Source organism: Parastagonospora nodorum (assembly GCF_000146915.1).
Source record: "Parastagonospora nodorum SN15 chromosome Unknown scaffold_11, whole genome shotgun sequence".
NCBI classification, from domain to species: domain Eukaryota; kingdom Fungi; phylum Ascomycota; class Dothideomycetes; order Pleosporales; family Phaeosphaeriaceae; genus Parastagonospora; species Parastagonospora nodorum.
In genome coordinates, this window is record NW_001884559.1 from 799,357 (window position 1) to 817,918 (window position 18,562).

Below are 18,562 nucleotides of genomic sequence, written 5' to 3' on the forward strand. Positions count from 1 at the left end.
CGAGCGAGCATCCCAGGCCGAGAGGCATTTCCCCTGAGTGCGTACCGTTCCCTGAGACGGGGATATGCCTGCGAGAGCAGGTCAGCAAGTTCCCGTTCCTGGATCCCACGGGACGGTCTGGAAGATGTGCGCACACGTGGGGCGGTCGACAGTGTAACTGTCTAATGTTTGCTTTTCACATCCATAAGCCCGGGACGGTTACACAGCAGGTGGTGAGGCTGAACAATGAGATTTTTGTGTTACATCGCAAGATCCGAATGCGGCGGACCTGCTGTGCGGAGGGATCTTGGGCCAGAATTAGTAGGTCTGGACTGCGGATGACCATGGAGATTGTTTGGTTCTCAGTTTCCTTGTCCGAGCGCTCGAGTCCAATCAGCCTGATCTCTACGGCGCAGCAGCAGATGCGAAGCAAGAAGAGAACAACGCCTGTCGTACCTATCGAAAAATCGGAAATTGAGGATCCACTGTGTAAAGACAATTGGCGTGCGATAGTGTGCCGTAGCCACTGTCAGACGGAAGGGAAGCATGCAAGTCTCCCGCGGTCAATCAATCGAAGACACGACCGATTAGCGGCTGAATACTCGAAAAATCCTTCAGTGAACGCCACTATTGATTACAGATAGGTTGGCGGCGGAGCCGATGTTCGGATTCGATATCTGGAGAATCAACGAGCGTTTGGGCTGGATAGACACGTGGTTGATCGTCTGTCTCAAAACAGCGTAGAAGTGGCAATCAGCCGTAAGGAGCCGAGTGCGACGCTGGCAGGAAACTTGCAGACATGCTTAAACTTTCACGATGTGCAGGCAGAGTTGATCGACGAGTCGCAGCGGGGAAGGCGATCGCTCATGGTCGGCCAAACTCGAAGGGGTCCGCCGATAGGCCCAGGTACCAGGTGAACCTCGGAGGATCACATGGGGTACATTTGAGTTTTTGCGAGCTGAGGACTGGGTCGCAAATAGCACGGACATGAACCGAACCACAATTGCCCGTTCTATGGATGAGGCGCCGGTCTGGCGCTGTCATATTTAGCAGGCGCGGCGTTCCAACCGTGTTGCTTTTGCCGTGCGTCTCTGTCTGCAACGGAAGGAACGTCCGCAGTGATAGACATGCGTGCCGCACCGGCCCTGGCCGCATACATTGCACGAGTCAGGCAGAAGAGAAAAGGACCGCATACGGCATGCTGCGCACGGTAGCGACTTGGTGCAAAGATGCTAAGTTCAGCGACGATGCACTGACGGTGGTTGCAGACTATCGCAGACCCTGGAGCCAATCACAAAGTTGATGCTGGCTGATTGGCCGTAGCCTTTTCCTGTGTCGGACTCGGTGCGCAAGGATGGATAGACGGCAGGCATGTTAGCGCAGCATGAACATGATCGCCCCAGGCCCGTGGCTGTCTGAAAGGACGTCACCATGTTTTCGACAGGCGGTACGCAGATCAGTTCGACCTTGGAAGATGCCTTTACGGCAAACTCTCGGCCTGCCGTGATACTGCGCCGTGTTTCGCCTTTCTGGTGTGAACCGGACTTGGATAGGGATGGCAGGCAGGAATTACCGTTAGCTTAACGAACTTAATGGAGACAGGGCCAGCCAGTACGCGAACGGATCGACAGACAAGCCACCAAGATTAGCGAGCACTGGCATTGTAATCAGCCATGGCAGCTGGCAGACGTCAACTGGTGCAGTCGTGCTTCTGGGCTGTCGAGTCGCATCGTTGCGGGGCCGCACTTGCGCTTCGGCGACCTCGCGAGGGCCATGTGCGACTAGCTTGTCTCCCACGCTGCGATGGATCCCCTTCAGAAGGAGCGATTCCAGCACCGGCGTCTCCAGGCGAGCACTTGCCGCTGTAAGGTTGACGCCATGCCTCTACTTATACTTCGCGAGACACCCGCCCAACGCACGCTACACTCCCGCCGTCCAAGACAGTACCATTCATTCTTCTGCCGGCCCACGCTCCTGTGTGATATCCTTCGTGGAGCCGTATCTGTCTGCTCTTCTAGTCCCCTCATCGACAACCCCACAGCTCGCGTAGCTGCTGCAACCCTTCATCACTCACTCACTCGCTTACACCTGCGATCCGGGAGCATATAAGGGCACTACCTAGACCACCGACACTTGGAACGCCTTTCACCGTCAATCCCCATTCACTCCACCTTTGCCACGTTCGGTTGTCTGCCCACGTTGTTGCTCCATTCCTTCTTTCTCCCCACCACGCGCCTTCTCCCCTCGAACCGCCTGCGCTCCTGCCAAAATGGTCTACTCTCTGGCTTATCGCCGCCCGGAGCGTGTCGCCCGCCCCTCTTCCGCTGCCTCTATCTCCGGTGAGACCAAGCAAAAGTCAATTCATGACTCCATCAAGTCTGGCAGCAGCGGCATGTCCCATGGCATTCCTGAAGCTCTTTCCTTCGACCGCATCATTGCTGGTGGTGTGTGTCCTGTAAGTAGACGAAGTCCTCACTTCCTCACTGTTTGCTGACCCGCCAGCCCTGCACTGTGCGCGACTTCATGAATTTCCTCAAGTACATTGAGCTGTCCGCCGAGAATCTGCAGTTCTACCTCTGGTTCCGCGACTACAGCAAGCGATTCAATGAGCTGCCTGCGAGCGAGCGGGCCCTCTCACCCGAGTGGTCTGGCGACAAGAGCAACGCCGAGACCAAACAAGGCCCAAAGGTCGTCAACGCTGATGCTGCAGCCATTCTCGCCGCGTCTGACTTCGGCAATGACCCCAAGGTCTACGAGTCTGAAAAGAGTGGTAGCAACCCCTTCTTCACTCCTCCGCGCACGCCCAACAGCGTCGAGAGGCAAGAAGGTGCCTACTCTTTCGACTCGTATGATGGCAGCTCCATCGGTAGAGTGGATCACTCCAAGCGCGCCGATGGTGCGTTTGAGAGTGCAGGACTCAAGTGGAAGCCTTGTAAGTTTAACTGATCTGTTCACATGCAGGGAAGAAGCGCTTACACACGACAGTGTCCGTTCAACCCTACCGAGAGGAGATCAACCGCATCATCTCTATCTACATTGCTGATGGCGGCTCGCGACAGCTGAACCTGTCTTCCAAGGAGCGCACGGCACTCCTGCATGCGCTCCAAAACACCACTCACCCTTCAGCCTTCGCCGATGTCATCGCGACTGTTGAGTGGTCACTACGCTGCCAGGCTCACCCCAACTTCATCCGCTGGACCATCTGCAACGGCAACCGCCCCCGTGTCATCTTCGCCCGTGGTCTTGGTATTGGTGGCATCGTCGCTGGTCTGCTCGTAGCCATCATTCTCACTTTGAGCACTGCGAGCCGCGCATGGCGAGTCCTGTCCCTCATTGGCTTCTTCATCGGCATCTCAACCCTGATCGCCGCGTGGAAGGGCATGTGTGTGGTTCTGCACGGCATGCACCACCGCCATCTGCGACCCTGGGAGCTCTTCGGCTCGGACGACGAGCCCGAAGGCTTCGATGCGAAGCTTGACTCGATGGACACGTTCAACACGCATGCGTCGAGCAACTCGTGGGAGGACGAGCCCTGGGTCGCTAGGTACGAGAAGCGCAACGTCATCCGCAAGGTCTTTGACCGCGAGGTCTGGATCCAGGAGCCCGCGCTTCGCCAGATCCAGGACACCATCTTTGTACAAGCCATTCTCGGTGCTCTTGTAATGTCTGCTGTCGCTGTCGGCATCTTCTGTGCCATTCCCAAGGGCAACTACTTCTAGGAAGTTCGTGTGCACCTTCTCTGTTGCTCCGAGCTCAGAGACTACTTCCCTACTCTCACTCGTTCATTTTCTCATACGCCTCGATACCCCGGTACTTGTATGTATCCGCGTCGCCAGTACAGTAATGGTGACAATCTAAAGGAATGGTTCAGGATGGCGTTTGGTCAGCAGTTATGGTCAGCTTGTCAGCATCAATCGGGATGTTTCGAGAAAGTTTTTAATGTAATGCTACTACATGGGAAATTGAAAACTATGATTTGATTGGACTAGTTCAGCATCAGATGCCTGGTAGTTGAAAACACATGACCGTGATGTGCCTGTCGGATATGCGGCTCTTGTATTGAAGGAATAGGCGGTCAGGCCAAGTGGGGGCTGATGCGAAAGGCGGGGTCCGCAAGAGCGAGCGTTGCGCGAAGAGGGCCGCGACCCGTAGACGTCCATGCTCCTTCTGGCGTCACTACGCAGGCCACATGCTGCTGCATAATTCAACAATGGCTGCGGATTTGGTAACACCACATGAATCTACTCTTACCTTGGCCATTCTTCTCTCCTACCCCTCCAAGCACCGCGTGCCGCCATAGTGACCTGCGTGAAGTCGATGCGCACGCCGAATGAAGCCTGTCTCACTCCCCTCGCTGCTCGCCTGACCGTCCAGAACGCCCATGTCTTCGGCCCACTACGACGGCCGTTACCACCACCACCAGCGGCCGGACCATGATTCGTACTACTCGAGGCATGAACGGCCCGTCGCCACTGCCCGCCGCGAGGAGCTAGCCATGAGGGACAGTCCCAGTAGCTACTCTCCCGCCGACTACTCCTACGAGCCCCGCGCCCCTACGCTACCCAGGCGCTCTGCTGCCCCTCCACAGTACCCCTCGCACCCGTCGTCGCGCTACGCTCGCAAGCAGACATGGCCGCCGTCGCCGAGCGTCGAGGACGAGACGGCCGCGCTGACGAAGGAGGTGGTGTCGCAGGCCGGAGCAGGACAAGGCGCCGACGGTGAGCCGCCAGCTCACTCGAGAGGGTCTGTTGATCAAGAGGCGCTGCTCGAGGACATGGAAGACCCAGACGACCGTCGCTATGTGCTGGTGTCGGACCCCAGCATCATCACTCCTACCGACCACCGCCGCAGGAGCTTCGCAGAGCGCGGCAACATGGCACACATCAAGACAGACGTAGCGGACCCGCCCATGTTCACCGAGCGCGTCTCGACGCCCTATGCCTACACCAAACCCCAGAGAGAATCGATTGCTCCCTCACGCGCAGACTTCCCGTCGCCAGACACTCTTACCCCGATCAGCGCACGAACACCTAGAACCATCCCAGGTCATGAGAGCCGCCACTCGCAACGAGACCAGAATGCGAGGCCACCAAGACCCTCGTCCAGCTATGGCCGACAGGACTCCTACCCGAGGCCTTCCCCGACCGCCAGGGACGATGTCTTCGACGATTCAGACATGGACGCCGACGACACAACGCACTTGCGTACTACAGAAAGGAAACCTGCAAGATACAGCTTCGTCAAGAGCGATTTGCAAAAGGACGACCTGAGAACAGACCTACGCGACAATCACTCCAGGCCTCCATCCCGTCGATGCGACCACCAAGAACGAGCGCCGCCCGCTCTCCGCAAGGATGAATCATCTGGTTCGTCGAGAGATGCTTCCTACGCCCAGTCTCCCCGCTCATCATCATCTTCACTCAACAACGGGACCAGGAAGTCAAGGCCGGCACCAGTGGACACGGGCTACTACAGCAGCTCGCGCGCACCTTCCCGGCCGAGCTCACCCCTCCAACGAGCCCCTTCGCCTAAGCTTCCATCACGAGTTCGCGACTCTCCTTCTGTTTCTCGACCGTCATCGCGGGGCAACACTCGACCAACCTCCCCCATGTCTTTCTCTACGACCTTGAGACCTCCGTCACCGGGCCGCGTACCGATAACAGACGCAGATTGGCACTCTACCTACCCTCCGCCGGCTGTATCAGATCGTTCAAGGCCACCATCCAGGATGACCAGATACGATAGCATGCCCGATCCTACCCCTAGGATCGACGTGCAAAGCCCTTCGCCTGCAAGACATCACACAGCTGGACCTGCCTTACCATACCCTGTCGATGACCGGCCGTTGGGCGTCTTCATGCCTTCAGAAGCGCAGTATCAGTTTGACCATTCATCAATTGCTTCCCCGCGTCAGACCATGCCTGACTCGCCCAGGATGATATCTTCGCCAGTTCACGAATCCCCACGATATAGAGATGAGATGGTGTATCGCCCAAAAACCAGCATCCCAGTGCCCGAAGACTCGACGCACGCCAGGAGAGCCAGGTCGAGTAGTGCACGGTCACAAGCTCCCGTTGATGAGCGCCGAGAGCGCTCTACAAGGCTTCTGGCCAAATACTCAATGGACAGGCCGCTGCCCTCATGTCCAAGGAGCACCCCGACAACAAACTATGATGACTGGTACAGTTTGCTTGGCCAGCGCAACTTTGACGTATGCCCCAGTTGTTACGAGGGAGTCTTTGCTGACACACCTTTCGCTGTGGATTTCGCGCAGACACGGCGGGGTGAACGACCCACCGAACGCTTCTGCGATTTCAGCAGTTCATGGACACGTCTCGCCTGGCTTCTGACGATTGAGCAACGCCGCTCTTCTCTCGAGCTGTTGCATGCCCTAGCTGATATCGCGGGCGTCGAGAGGCCTTGCCCTGACGATGTAGAACTACGCAGCGACCGGTTCGCTTGGTATGGCATACCCGACCAAAGGGACGGCGTGCACGTGGCCAATTTCACCATTTGCTCTGCTGATAAGAGGATGATTGAGGCTTTATTGCCTACGATGCGTGGCTACTTTACAAGGCTTCCGAGCTCCTATACATCCAGTACAGCTCCGAAGTACATGTGCAACCTCCGTACGAGCTCCCGTCGGTTTCCAAAGTACCTTGACCTTCTCGTTGAACTCGACAGGGAGGCTCAGGATCTCGGTCAAAGACCCAACATCAGTCGCTTCATTCAGCTAGCTCGTGAAAATGCCTTCAAGGATGAGTGCGCCAAGGACAAGGCCTTTTTCCGCAAGCCGTGGATCTTCATCCCTTCACTTCCGGAGTTCACTGTCTGCGAAGAATGCTATGATGAACTAATCTGGCCAGCCTGCCAGTCCAAGATCACCGCCACAACAATACCACGTCTCTTCAATAAGACAATGCAACTTGTTCCGAACGAGGATCCGGAGGCCGGCTCTAGCTGTTGTCTCTACAGTTCTCGTATGAGAAGGGTCTTTGACATCAGCGTCAAGGAGGCGGACTTTGCTTATCTGAAGCGGAAAGCACTGGAGAGGAAGAAGGCCGAAGTCAAGTTGGCGAGGGAGAGGAAGGGTCTTATGAATTGGATGCTCAGCCTAGACAGAGGGAGCAGTCAGTGGGAGCGTGCGAAGAGCGAGATCAAAGCGTTGGATCGGGAGTGGGCTACTTGGGAGTGAGAAGTGTTCAGAGGAGGGATACATATTTAGAATCACTACAAATATTCCTCCAAACATGTCAATTTCGTATCGCTACGAATTGTCCCTTTCACGTCTCACTTCCCCATCTTCCTCGATAAGAATCTTAGATACGTACACGTGTCTAGCATTGCATCGAGTATCTCCAATGATTTAGCTTACGGCGGGGCCTGTGGAGACGCTAAAGCCGTGACGTAGAGACCATAATTCATACTCCGCAGACGATGCTTAACTCCGACGTCCTGCACTACTACTTTTTCGAACCTTCTGTCGTCTTATACCTCACCATCCTAGAGTTTCGAGATCACAATGTCTACCTATAGTCGAATCGGAGTAGTTACCGGCGCAAACAAGGTACTTTCATCCACATCTATAAGTATGGCGAGACTGGTAGCTGACGTACTTTTGAAGGGCATTGGCCTTGCTATTGTAAGGCAGTTGGCGCTACAATATCCTACATCGCCGCTGAACAATGGACCGTTTCTAATTTGGTATATTGGATGTTTGATTGATTGAAGGAGATGTGCTGACGAGTGACAAGTGGGTCGACCGGATGTTTTGTTAATCATGTCTTCCGAGCTTCTTGAACCACCTTCTTCCCGCACTCTCAGATGATCCAAGAAGCTCAGGGACGGATTGAAGAATCCACACTGACATTCCTCCCCCCAGATCTCACAGCCCGCGACAAGTCCCGTGGCGAAGCAGCCGTCCAAACACTCCTGCACGACCCGCAACTCACCCAAGCCGCCGCCCTGAAATCCCACGGCGGCCTCGCAGACATTAAATTCCACGCCTTGGACGTCACAGATAGTACAAGTGTGCGCGCCCTCGCCGACCATTTGAAAAGCGCGCACAGCGGGGGAATAGACTTCGTCATCAACAATGCCGGCATCGCCATGGATGGATTCGGTATGTTTCCCCCCCCCCCCCCCCATTCCCCTTCGCGTGGGTTATTAAGCTAACGACGATATCGTGGAAGATGCAAACGTCGTCGAGAAGACACTGGAGTGCAACTACTACTCCACCCTCCGCGCTTGTCGGGCTTTCATCCCCCTCCTCAAACCCTCTGGCCGCATAGTAAACGTCGCCAGCACCTCGGGCTCTCTGGCGCGAATACTCCCCCGCTGTCCGCGCTCGCTTCCTGTCTGCAACCTCTGAATCCGACGTCTCCGCCCTCATGCGCGACTTCCAGTCCGCCGTGGACGCGGGCGCGGAGAAAGACGCGGGTTTTCCCAGCGCAGCGTATGCGGTGAGTAAAGCCGGATTGATTGGCGGGACGAGGGCGCTTGCGAGGGAATTCGAGGGGGTGAGCGTGGTGAGTTGCTGTCCTGGGTATGTGAATACGGATATGAGCAAGGGGAATGGGACGAGCACGCCGGATGAGGGGGCGAGGACGCCGGTTTGGCTGGCGATTGGGGAGAGTGGGGGGGAGACGGGAGGTTTTTACAAGGGGGAGAAGGAGGTTGCGTGGGAGGATCTTTGAGGAAGGGTGAGTTTGGTTGCGCAGCTGTGCAGGCAGTACGACTTCACGAAACACTGGATGGAGGAAAAGCGACGGTGTGTGGTACAAGATTGTCTTGAGCAAGTCGTGTGTCTTCACACAAGAGTTAAGGATTGGGCAGTCATATGGAGGGTAGTGTCTATGGCTGGTATGTGAGTGCAGAGTCTTGCCCGGCTGTTTCGTCCTGCCTCATGAACATGTGCCTCGCGAATGCAGGAACAAAAGACTAGAGTTTGTGTACATCAACTGCTTAGCCCAACATCCACTTCTAATCTGTTGCATTGATACCGTCTAGAGTATCGAAGCCTTTGCACCGGAGCCTGTACTCAAGAATGCGCATGAAACCGATCATGCGCAAACATAGCAAACAGAGGCATGACGGCACCACAAACCTCGCATCGATACGACTCCGCATCGCCCATTTCCTCATCCTCAGATTGCCAGTCACACTCTTCGACATCCGGTGCTTCCTGTGACGGCGTAGGTATGTCTTCGGACCCACTATTGCTCGTCAGCAGTCTGGGTACTTTCAGCTCTGCCTCGTCATCCACATCAACAGCTAGCGGAGTTTGTTCCCCGTCAACAACAGGTAGAATCCCTTCCATATCCCCCATCCCACCATCTCCCTCAGAAACTCTCCATTGCTTCAGTACGTCATCTTGCTGTCTAAACATCTTCCCAATATCCCTCCCCACCCCGCCCCTCTCCCTCGCCGCATCCGCCATATTCGCAGCCGCAACATTGACCAGACTTAAATTCCACCCGCTCTTCTCAGGATGCAGCCGGCGAAACAGCGGCAGAAGAGTTTCCCTGACCAACCGCTCTACAATGCCTTCAACACTGTCTTTGAGATTGAAGACAAAACTGGGCATTGGCGTGGACTTGGATATTCGCGCAAAAGAGCGGTTGCGACTTCCATCGGGATTCTGCGGCGGGCGCGGGCGTGTGGAGAGACGCAGGGTTTTGGGGTGGGCGAGCCAGCGCTTTGAAGGGATGCTTTGTGCATCGTGCGCAGCTTCCTCTTCTTCGTCCTCGAGCAGGTCTGCGTGCATGCGCGTCAAGAGGCTAGCTGCCAGCATGCTCAACTCCTTGGTGACCTCGTTGATGGTGTCGAGCCGAATGTAGCTGTCCTCGATGCTGATTTGCGTTGGAACTTGCCTGGCCTGGCCGACCTCTGCACTATCGCATCCATTCAGAAGTTCCCAGATTCGCGCGCCGATGCCATGGGGAGCGCCATTTCCACCTAGTAGGCGTTCCAGCAGTTCTGGACCGAGGCCGGGATACTCTCTGACATCGCGTACAAGCACGCTTTCTTTGGTGCCTCCGTACACCAGTCCGGTGTCGATAGCCGCGGGTCTTTGCAGGACGTGAGTACGTAGCTTCTGTGCAATTTTGAAGCCGATGCCAGGGATCTTGCCGATTTCGTGATCGTCCATGAACAGTGTCACATTGTCACTAATGTCGGTGTGGTCAGACGTGTATGGGGGCAACAATGTCGTCTGTGCATTGGGTTTGTGCCGGTTGCCAACGAGTTTGGCAAGCAGTTTGTTCGTTGATATACCAACAGTGGCAGTGTAGCCTTTCTCCTGTTCAAGCCTGTTTCGTATATACTGGGCTAGATGACTTGCTAGCAGTAGTCGAAGCTGCAAAAGGTCGACTGGTGTAGTGATGGCTATCACATGTTAGCATGCTGAAGTTTGTAGACATGTTTTGTCATGTTTAAACGACTACTACACAGCGTCCCTGCACGTTGAGCAGAGAGTAGAGGAAACACTCAAGACCTGTCACACAGCATCAAGGTCTTGGTGAAACAACCGGAGCTGGCATTGCCGAGCAAAGTTGTTTCGTTCTCATCAAGCCTAAGAGACACTGCACTACTGAGCAGCCCATTTCGGTGCTGTGCCGTCCAACGTGCAAGGACACTGGAATCCTTCTGACACGGCTGGTGAAGCTTACTCGCAAGCGCTAGTGGCTGAGCGCTTAATAACCAACACTGTTAGCCGCGGCGTGCCGCAGGTGCAGCGCCCGTCAGCCTTGTCTCTCATGATGAGAAATCGGTAGACTGTGACAGCTACGCCACATTGGACCCAGCGGTCTCGACTCTGCGCTTACCTAAAGTGTGCTCCAATGCATCTGGAAAAGCATAACCTGCCAGTCTTGTTGCGTCAAATTCAAAGCCAAGAGTAGGATCGGTCTTGGAGAGGCAGAAAAATGAATTGCTGAGGTTGCTGGAGTTCAGCACACCCGTGTTGTAGTCGATGATGTCGGAGACATCCATAAAGACCTGACTGTACCTTAGAAATGTTTATAAATAGCAGCGTGAACACCATGAGACGGGCGAGATGCGATAATTGGAATGCTTCAGATGATCGCAGGTGATGCTGACTTTGGGAACAGCGAGCTATGCAGGTGACGACAGAATTGGTGGACGAACCTCGTCGAAACCAAGCCTCTCACAGCGCGCGTTCCAAGAGAAAGACCTGACAAGGGCGTAGAGCTCCTTTGAGGCATTCCTAAATCTTGTCAAGTCCTCGCCCAGGACAATGACTACATCGGGGCAGAGTCGCTTCGCTTCTGAGATCAGCTGAAGCTTGTAAAGGCCCTACATGCAAGTCAGTCAGCTTACGCGATCCAACAAATACTAATTTCGATCTTCGTGACATGGAAGTATGTTGATGTACACAGTAGGTCTCGCGAGTGTGCAGTTCTGCAACTACTCGGCGATTGGCAGACCGTCGCACGTAATTCTTCCGGGTATATCGTTGTGTACTGGAAGCCAGACGTGGTGCACTATTACGCTTCAAGAAGAGCGGTGTATGCCACTCTGAAGGATCTCGGGCGGATGTGCCACAACAGGAAATTGGCTGAGGCCCCCGAGTGCGATCACGATTGGCGGCTGCGCCTGGTGACTGTGTCCTTCCCGCAAGGCTGGCTGCAAACATTGATGAAACGAAACAGAGAAGAGCTCACACGTCGACGGGCCTCGTAGTTGCATGTGACAACAATCTGCTTCTGCTGTATGGCGAGTGGCAACGATTTCAGATGTGGAAACTCATTCTCGACGACACTTGCGTAAAAAGCGTCGTAGTCCTAGGGGGATGGAGGCGTCAGTGAGTGGGCTTGCCGCAAGGCTGTGTTGCGCAGGGATGGGTTGCCTGAGTTGGTTGCGTGCGTACGAAGTGGATTACGGTTGTGTCAATCTGTCTCTTGAATTTCTTCGCACTGGACATGTCCATGTTGACGACCCCGGCCCATGGTCGGCGTGGAAGAGATCGGCGCTTACAAGAAGGTGCGATGCGCGGAGGGCTCGTCGCGGCTGCAGTGGGATGGAGTTACGAAACGTGCATGAAGCGTTCCATGGACGGGCTGCCAAGGCCGCGTGGACTCCCGAGTGCCAATTGGTAGCGTGCTGTAGCGCGGTTCGCCACTACGACGGTGGAGAGCCCGAGCGCTTGACGGTCTATTCTTGGTATCGGTGTATTTTGGGAGCCAGTAGCTTCGTATCCAGGCTAGTCACTTTGCAAACTCGAGACTCCGCGCGTTGAGATGCAGTAGAGGCGGCTGGGTAGCCCTGGCGGGTTGGCCGCAGTTGCTGCTTGCTGCGCTATAACCTTCTGTTCCCGCGCCTTGCCCTGCGAGACTCGATCGAATTCCTCCCGCTTCACACCCCGGCCACGTGCATCGACGTGCCCATTCCCGAATCACCCGTACACCCGCACACCACCAGTCCAGCGTTCGGTCAACAGCCCAGGTCACGATGCTGTCCACTATGTCATTCCCTCACTCGATACCGCCAGCCTACTCGGCGTCATCTGCCTCCCCCTCCAACATGACCAGCTCGCTGCCTATAATACCGCGCGGTCCCGCTGCCCCGCAGCGTCCCAAGCTCTCCATCAGCACCGTCAACACCCCCCGAAGTTTTGGCAAAGGCGCCAGTCTGCGACTTGACACTCTAAGTGCCGTCTCCCCCACCAAAGTCAACACCTTCTCCAACGCATACCCAGCCCTCGAGCGCCCTTCGAAGCCCCGCCTTTGCATAGACAGCAGCATCCCGAATGCGACCAGCGCCACCACCACCCCGAGTTCAGCGTCTACTCTCTCGTCCGCGCTCACCTCAGCCTCGCAGGAGTCTGCTACCAGTCCAATACCCTACAAGCAGCCACACAACCTTACGTCAATACTCGCAAATAGCCCTGCACGGTCGATAATACCGCGCAAGATGGCAGCCTCGCGGCCCATGTTCCCCGCCGAGAAGCGCGTGTCTTTCCGCACCCCGCTGGAAGAGGAGATCACCACAGTCAAGTACACTCTGGCCCATTCGGATCTAGAGGCTTCTGTCTCTACACTGTCCTCGCTCGCCTCAACCGCATCCTCCGACTCCAGCCTCTCAGCTACACGCCATTCGCTCTGCTCCGATAGCTCTGAGAAGGCCTCTTCTGCACAAGAAAGCTCTCCCCGACCCAAGCAACCACGGACAGGCGACAAGCGAGACTCTTCGTCTTCCGAGGATGACAGCGATTCCTGTCCGGAAACGCCCGTCGCAGGACGTCGCAAGAGAACGCGCGACTGGCGATGGACACTGGGGCCAGTATCAGCATCAGCATCCGACAAGTCAACAGCCAGCGAGTCCACAACCAGCGAGGACAGCTGCTGATCACAATCTACCTTTCTTTTGCGTTTATTCCCCACCACATAGACGGCGCGTCACCGCAGGTCATCACACGAAGGTTGCATGGAGATATTGAGCGAGTTCACGAGCATTTACGGCGTTATGTCTTTTCCAGAGATACCATCATCATCAGCATCAGCATCGCATTACCTCACTACCACATTGCGCCACACCATTTAGTAGTCTACATAGTTTAAATCCATCGCACTGTTGAACAGTCGCAAATATACATTACGTGGTCATTCCCCATGTCACATTCCCCCCACCATGTCTCTCGTCCAAGATCATCCGCGTCTGACAGGTCAAGTTCGTGACCCCGGTCCGCGAAATGGCGCCGAACGTGACCCAACGGCTTTCCTCCCAGCTGGGCAGCGATCGCCGGGCACACGACCGGGCCTGCAAACCCTATAGTAGCGTATCTATTCTCTGCAAGCTTACATGGTTGCATGTGCAAGCCTCAACTCATGACGCCGGAAGAAAGAAAGAGAAAAAAAAAATCAAGCTGAGTTGCCTTGTTGCGTGCGCAAGCCACAAGGCGGTGATGTCATGCGTTTCCCTTTCCCTTTCTCAGCATGCGCGCGCGTGGTGTGTGTGGCAAGTCGACCGGTTTCTTCTCTTGGCTGAAGCCCGGTTACGAAGCAGGTATTGTTTCTCGGCCAATATTGATAAAGCCCGCGAACACACTCCTACCCTGTTCGTTTTTTGCGGCGGCGACTCTGCCAGAATCGTCAGGTGCGATGCAACATGTTTCGTTTGAAGTTCGGCCGCACGAGTGGGGGGGGGGGGGGATTACGACGGGGTAGTATAGACCAGGCTAGGTGGGGGGTGCGTTCGCAACGGGTGCGTTCGAGAAGGGAGCGCTATTGTGGGTCGTGGATGCAGCTGTTTCAAACAAACTTGTTACAAGGCAGTAATGTAGCTGGAACTTGTTTCGCTGCTTGCCTGTCTGGAATATACCAGAGTCTCGTTTCGACAATACACACCGTATCCCAGCCCCGGCTTCTTCTCGTGTTCACGTAAAACTCCATCGTCGCAAATACCCAACAGAAAACTTCCACATGGTAGTCTCGAAAACTTGGGGATTCTAGAATCTGGCTTCCCGTACCTGCTAGGTACCTGACACGAGGTGGCTGTTCGTGTTCACGGAGCTAGCGCAAATGATTTGTGGATCTTACACGAGAATGCCAAAGTATCGTGGTAAGAGGCTTGCGCGGAGATTTGCGTTGGACGGGTCTGGCCGCGGTGACATGAGGCGACATGGAGGGGCGTCACGGGCTGCAAATCGATCGTATGCCACTGTTCTGGATGCTAGTTTGTCAGCTGTGTCAAAGTCTGCTGGATTTTCGAGCCAAGGTGCTCCCTATCGAGCAATGCTAATGGCCTCGACGAGGTGAGATCAAAAATCGATTGTAGGAAAGGGTAGGCATACAACAAACGTATTGGCAAAATAGCGGCGCTTGCTGCTATGGTGAATGTACACTCGAGGTGCTGCTCTGGTAGACCCCTCTATTATTACATGTAATCCGGACGCGTGAACGAACTCCAGCCGAACCCATCTAAGACTTCTGAATAGCTATACAAGGACACCGATGATCCCAAGTAAAGTACAACCGGACGCACGCAGAAAGACGTTTACGAAAGCGCTCATTTCTTCTTTCCTTTTGCAACCGCCGCCTTCCCTTTGCCTTTGCCCTTGGGCTTGACGTCTTCATCTGCCTCTTCTTCGCTCTCATCGTCTTTAGCCTTTCTCTTGCCCTTCTTTGGTGCGGCTGCACTCTTCTTGGCCGCTGCTTTCTTCTTGGGCTGTTTGACGTATTTGTCCTTAGACAAGTCCGCCTCCTCGTCCTCGTCCTTGACCTCTTCGATCACCTCTCCATCGTCGGATTCCTCAATCGCTTCCTCAAGATCGGGTTTCTCCTTCGCTTGCTTCTTCGGTGCAACAACAGAAGACGCCTTCATGAATGGTAGCGGATGTGACTGTTGGTTATAGCTGTGTTTGTGTTAGCCAAGTGAACATAACCAATCGCACGAACGGCGGTATACTTACAGTCGTGTGAACGTTGCCTTGGCCTGCGTCTCGATCTTAACCTTCTCTTGATCCATCGGTCCAACACCCAGTTCCATGATAGCATCAAAGTCATCTTTGGTCAAGTAGTAGCTGTCCATGAGCTCAATGATTGGTCCGACGGCATCCTTGCCCTCTTTTTGCAGCTTTTGAACGAGTTCTGTCCAAAGAACAGGAATGTATTGCTGTCGAATTTCGTGTCGATCGCCTGAAGAACGCAAACGCATATGTGCTTGAATCTCCTTCACCAGGCGGCTCAATTTGTTGGTGCTGCTGTTCTTGCCCAGCCACGATGTGAAGCGTGTCTGATTACCAGCCGTGCTGCCAGCAACAAAACTTGCTGGGCGGACGAAACTGAAGACTGCATGTGTCGGCATGAGACTCCATTGTTGCTGGGAGCCGTGGATCATGCGGTCCACAAGATCACCATCGCTGATACTATCAGCTGCTTGTGAAGCAAGTTCGAGTTTCTTCAGATTCTGTTCTTTGCCAGAGTAGTTGAGGGCTTGCATAGGATTAGTGCCGAGGTAGTTCTCCTGGAGCATGAGAGGACTGAATTCATGGTCGTTGAAGTAGAGTTCGATCTTCTCGTTTAGGGTCGCCTTGCTGCTGGCAGCGAACATGCCGCCTCCAAGAATCTTCTGAGTAATGTCCCATGGCTTGAGGATAACATGCTTTTCCCAGTTCTTCGACATGCGCTTGCCACTGTCAAAGTCCATGGCTTCCTGGTCTAGCTTGGCTGTCGAAATCATGTTGACGACCTGACGAATATCGGCGTGGCTACCCTCGATCAGTGCATTGACAACAGGTGCCGGCATCTTGAGCCCTTCCCGAAAAGCAATCGTCATGATACGAGATCGAACCTGATCCACAGTTGGTCGTCGGAAAGGCATGTCGAAAGTGACGTAAATCAAAGGGCTTCATCTTCGGCCAGGCGTCTGTCGTTGCAGATGAGGATCATGGGAACTTCGGTCTTCTTGCAAACCGCGGCCCAGGGCTCCGACGCCACCTCGATCACCTGCGGACATGCCATCGACTTCATCCATGATGAGAACCAGCTTCTTCTTTGCCGACTCGACTTTCTTTCCGTCACCAGCAAAGTAGCCATGCAAGGAGTTGGTACTCAATACGCCGCGCAAGCCCTCTTCGATCAGCTTCTTGCTGCGAGTGTCACTTGCATTTCGCTCCACGATGTCGTAGCCCTCAAGTTTCGCTACCAGGTGAGCTGCTGTAGTCTTGCCAATTCCAGGAGGTCCGTGAAGCATGACGGCACGGAAAACACCACTTCCGTCTGCTCCAGCAAGCTTAAAATTTGTCTTGACATTCTTTGGGAATTTCTGCAGCCATCTCTGAAGTCTCTCCACTGTAACCTTATTGCCGCAAATCTGGTTCAGAGACGATGGAGCATACTTGGTCGTCCAGAGTCGGGTGTCAACAGCTGGACCGTCGCTTTGGGCTGCAGCTGTTGCAGCGGAAGCTGTTGTGCGACCAGCGGCTACATCGGCAGCCTTCTTTTCCTTTTCTCGTTTCTTATCTTCCTTCTCGAGCTCGGCCGCCTGCTTCTTGATGTTCTCCTCTTCCTTGCGTTGCTTTTCCTTGTAGGCCGCCTGTGCTTTTGAGTCACCTTTGTTGCCGACTTCTGTGAGTTTCTCGATGAGCATCGATAAGCCATCTTCTTCAATGGTCTGAATTCCCAAGTCATGAATCTTCTGCTAACGTTGCTAGGGCCCAGCATCGGTTCCAAGCACGACATAGTTGGTCTTCTTGCTGGGAGCACCAGTAACTTTGCCACCATGGCGTTTAACGAGCTCTTGTGCTTCCGTCCGACCCCATTTTTTCAGAACGCCGGTGAAGACGAAGTTCAAGCCTGCCAAGCAAGTATCTGATCCTGAAGGCATGTCTCCGGATGCCCCTTGAAGCGGTGCTGGCTCTGCGCGGCCAGCATTCGCTCGCCAGTCAAATTTTGCGTCCTTGTCCTTGGGCGGAGGTGTAGGTGCGCGTACGGTAGGTATCATGTCGTAGATGGCCTGGTGATCTGCACTTTCTGAGACTTCTTCCTTCTTTGCTTTCTTTTTGACGGGCGACTTCGCTGCAGTTGCTTTCTTGGCTCGTCCTTTCTTCGGCTTCTCTTCCTCGTCTTCTAAATCGTCCTCATCTTCGTCTAGATCCGGCGACTTGCGCTTTCGACCAGCCGTTGATATCTTCTTGGGTTTGCTTCCTGCGGCCTGCTCGTCATCAGTCGGCTCTACGAAATCGGCCTCCGCGTCCACATCTTTCATGTCGACATCTTCGTCATCTGGCTCAAAATCGTCTTCTTCCACAATCTTCTTTTGCTGCTTGGCGGGCATCTTAGGTGTTCCCCGGTGAGGCAGCTTCACGGCTAAGTCATCCTCGCTCTCGGCGACTTCTGTGTAATCGTCCTGCTTTTTGCCCTTGATGTCGTCGCCAAAAATGTCATCCGCACCATCTAGGTCGTCGTCTGGAAATTCGTCTTCATTGTCCCGTTCAGCATAGGACCTGATAGGTTTCTTCGCTCGTCCCGAAGCCCTGCCATTGGATGCGGGGGTAGATGTCTTGGAGACGCGTGCCGCGGCCTTCTTCGGTGTCGCCTTTGGCGTCTCGGCGCTCTTCCTCTTTACGGGCTCCGTCCTTTTAGGCTTGTTTGACGCTGCAAAGAAGTCGGATGTGGTGGTCTCTTCGAGTTCGGGAGTCGGTTCGCGCTTGGCTTTCTTTGGCGGTGGCTTCTTGGGTGTGGTCTTTGTTGGTCTGCCTATGTTCAGCTGAGATTCAACTAGTTGAAACATGATGGCTCACTTGACTTCCTCTTCCTCCTCATCATCGGAATCGTCGACGACTCTGCTTGCCCTTCCACTTTTTTTGGGCGCTGCTTTCTTGGTCTTGGGCTTGTGGCAAAATCAGCTGCATGCTTTTTATACAGTATATAGAAACATACCTCGTCTTTCTTCTGCGAGCCCTGGCTTCCCTCGCTGGCTTTGGTAGGCCCGCCACCAAAGAAGCTACGAATGTCGGCCGGCATTCTCGCTTATGAGTAATATAATCGAAAAGCCTGCAGGCAAATATGCAAGCAAGTAGCACAACAGCAGTGCAGCAACAATGGCTGAGGGTGGAGGTGGA

General features: G+C 54.6%; 12 protein-coding genes across 12 annotated transcripts; 8 read left to right on the plus strand and 4 right to left on the minus strand.

The window, feature by feature from the left end:
• Nucleotides 1-323: 323 nt before the first annotated feature.
• On the plus strand, nt 324-896 carry SNOG_07630 (hypothetical protein; the record flags this gene model as incomplete). The annotated part of the gene is made up of 2 exons (XM_001797912.1): nt 324-491; nt 624-896. 2 exons carry the CDS (start codon nt 324-326, stop codon nt 894-896), a joined length of 441 nt encoding a protein of 146 aa, XP_001797964.1.
• A 95-nt stretch (nt 897-991) lies between these two features.
• Nucleotides 992-1,352, minus strand: SNOG_07631 (hypothetical protein; the record flags this gene model as incomplete). The annotated part of the gene is made up of 2 exons (XM_001797913.1): nt 992-1,124; nt 1,237-1,352. 2 exons carry the CDS (start codon nt 1,350-1,352, stop codon nt 992-994), a joined length of 249 nt encoding a protein of 82 aa, XP_001797965.1.
• Nucleotides 1,353-1,652: 300 nt separating this feature from the next.
• SNOG_07632 (hypothetical protein) lies at nt 1,653-2,029 on the plus strand (the record flags this gene model as incomplete). The annotated part of the gene is made up of 2 exons (XM_001797914.1): nt 1,653-1,843; nt 1,882-2,029. 2 exons carry the CDS (start codon nt 1,653-1,655, stop codon nt 2,027-2,029), a joined length of 339 nt encoding a protein of 112 aa, XP_001797966.1.
• A 219-nt stretch (nt 2,030-2,248) lies between these two features.
• SNOG_07633 (hypothetical protein) lies at nt 2,249-3,698 on the plus strand (the record flags this gene model as incomplete). Its single annotated transcript, XM_001797915.1, has 3 exons — nt 2,249-2,434; nt 2,482-2,911; nt 2,941-3,698. 3 exons carry the CDS (start codon nt 2,249-2,251, stop codon nt 3,696-3,698), a joined length of 1,374 nt encoding a protein of 457 aa, XP_001797967.1.
• A 231-nt stretch (nt 3,699-3,929) lies between these two features.
• SNOG_07634 (hypothetical protein) lies at nt 3,930-4,277 on the minus strand (the record flags this gene model as incomplete). The annotated part of the gene is made up of 2 exons (XM_001797916.1): nt 3,930-4,155; nt 4,231-4,277. 2 exons carry the CDS (start codon nt 4,275-4,277, stop codon nt 3,930-3,932), a joined length of 273 nt encoding a protein of 90 aa, XP_001797968.1.
• Nucleotides 4,278-4,360: 83 nt separating this feature from the next.
• SNOG_07635 (hypothetical protein) lies at nt 4,361-5,511 on the plus strand (the record flags this gene model as incomplete). The annotated part of the gene is made up of 2 exons (XM_001797917.1): nt 4,361-5,345; nt 5,375-5,511. The coding sequence occupies 2 exons, from the start codon at nt 4,361-4,363 to the stop codon at nt 5,509-5,511; spliced, it is 1,122 nt and encodes a 373-aa protein (XP_001797969.1).
• Nucleotides 5,512-6,100: 589 nt separating this feature from the next.
• Nucleotides 6,101-7,174, plus strand: SNOG_20088 (hypothetical protein; the record flags this gene model as incomplete). The annotated part of the gene is made up of 1 exon (XM_001797918.1): nt 6,101-7,174. The coding sequence occupies one exon, from the start codon at nt 6,101-6,103 to the stop codon at nt 7,172-7,174; it is 1,074 nt and encodes a 357-aa protein (XP_001797970.1).
• A 629-nt stretch (nt 7,175-7,803) lies between these two features.
• Nucleotides 7,804-8,350, plus strand: SNOG_07636 (hypothetical protein; the record flags this gene model as incomplete). The annotated part of the gene is made up of 2 exons (XM_001797919.1): nt 7,804-8,101; nt 8,151-8,350. 2 exons carry the CDS (start codon nt 7,804-7,806, stop codon nt 8,348-8,350), a joined length of 498 nt encoding a protein of 165 aa, XP_001797971.1.
• Nucleotides 8,351-9,019: 669 nt separating this feature from the next.
• On the minus strand, nt 9,020-11,929 carry SNOG_07638 (hypothetical protein; the record flags this gene model as incomplete). The annotated part of the gene is made up of 6 exons (XM_001797920.1): nt 9,020-10,289; nt 10,484-10,552; nt 10,781-10,981; nt 11,108-11,295; nt 11,664-11,783; nt 11,870-11,929. 6 exons carry the CDS (start codon nt 11,927-11,929, stop codon nt 9,020-9,022), a joined length of 1,908 nt encoding a protein of 635 aa, XP_001797972.1.
• Nucleotides 11,930-12,414: 485 nt separating this feature from the next.
• Nucleotides 12,415-13,535, plus strand: SNOG_07639 (hypothetical protein). Its single transcript, XM_001797921.1, has one exon. The coding sequence runs from the start codon at nt 12,451-12,453 to the stop codon at nt 13,345-13,347; it is 897 nt and encodes a 298-aa protein (XP_001797973.1). The 5' UTR covers nt 12,415-12,450; the 3' UTR covers nt 13,348-13,535.
• A 75-nt stretch (nt 13,536-13,610) lies between these two features.
• SNOG_07640 (hypothetical protein) lies at nt 13,611-13,773 on the plus strand (the record flags this gene model as incomplete). The annotated part of the gene is made up of 2 exons (XM_001797922.1): nt 13,611-13,638; nt 13,670-13,773. 2 exons carry the CDS (start codon nt 13,611-13,613, stop codon nt 13,771-13,773), a joined length of 132 nt encoding a protein of 43 aa, XP_001797974.1.
• Nucleotides 13,774-15,006: 1,233 nt separating this feature from the next.
• On the minus strand, nt 15,007-18,464 carry SNOG_07642 (hypothetical protein; the record flags this gene model as incomplete). The annotated part of the gene is made up of 6 exons (XM_001797923.1): nt 15,007-15,352; nt 15,410-16,253; nt 16,458-17,136; nt 17,176-18,193; nt 18,242-18,330; nt 18,381-18,464. 6 exons carry the CDS (start codon nt 18,462-18,464, stop codon nt 15,007-15,009), a joined length of 3,060 nt encoding a protein of 1,019 aa, XP_001797975.1.
• Between the last annotated feature and the right edge of the window lie 98 nt (nt 18,465-18,562).

Bases quoted from the DNA above. Each gene is read 5' to 3' on its own strand.
- SNOG_07639 (XM_001797921.1), top strand. From the start codon at position 12,451: ATGCTGTCCACTATGTCATTCCCTCACTCGATACCGCCAGCCTACTCG.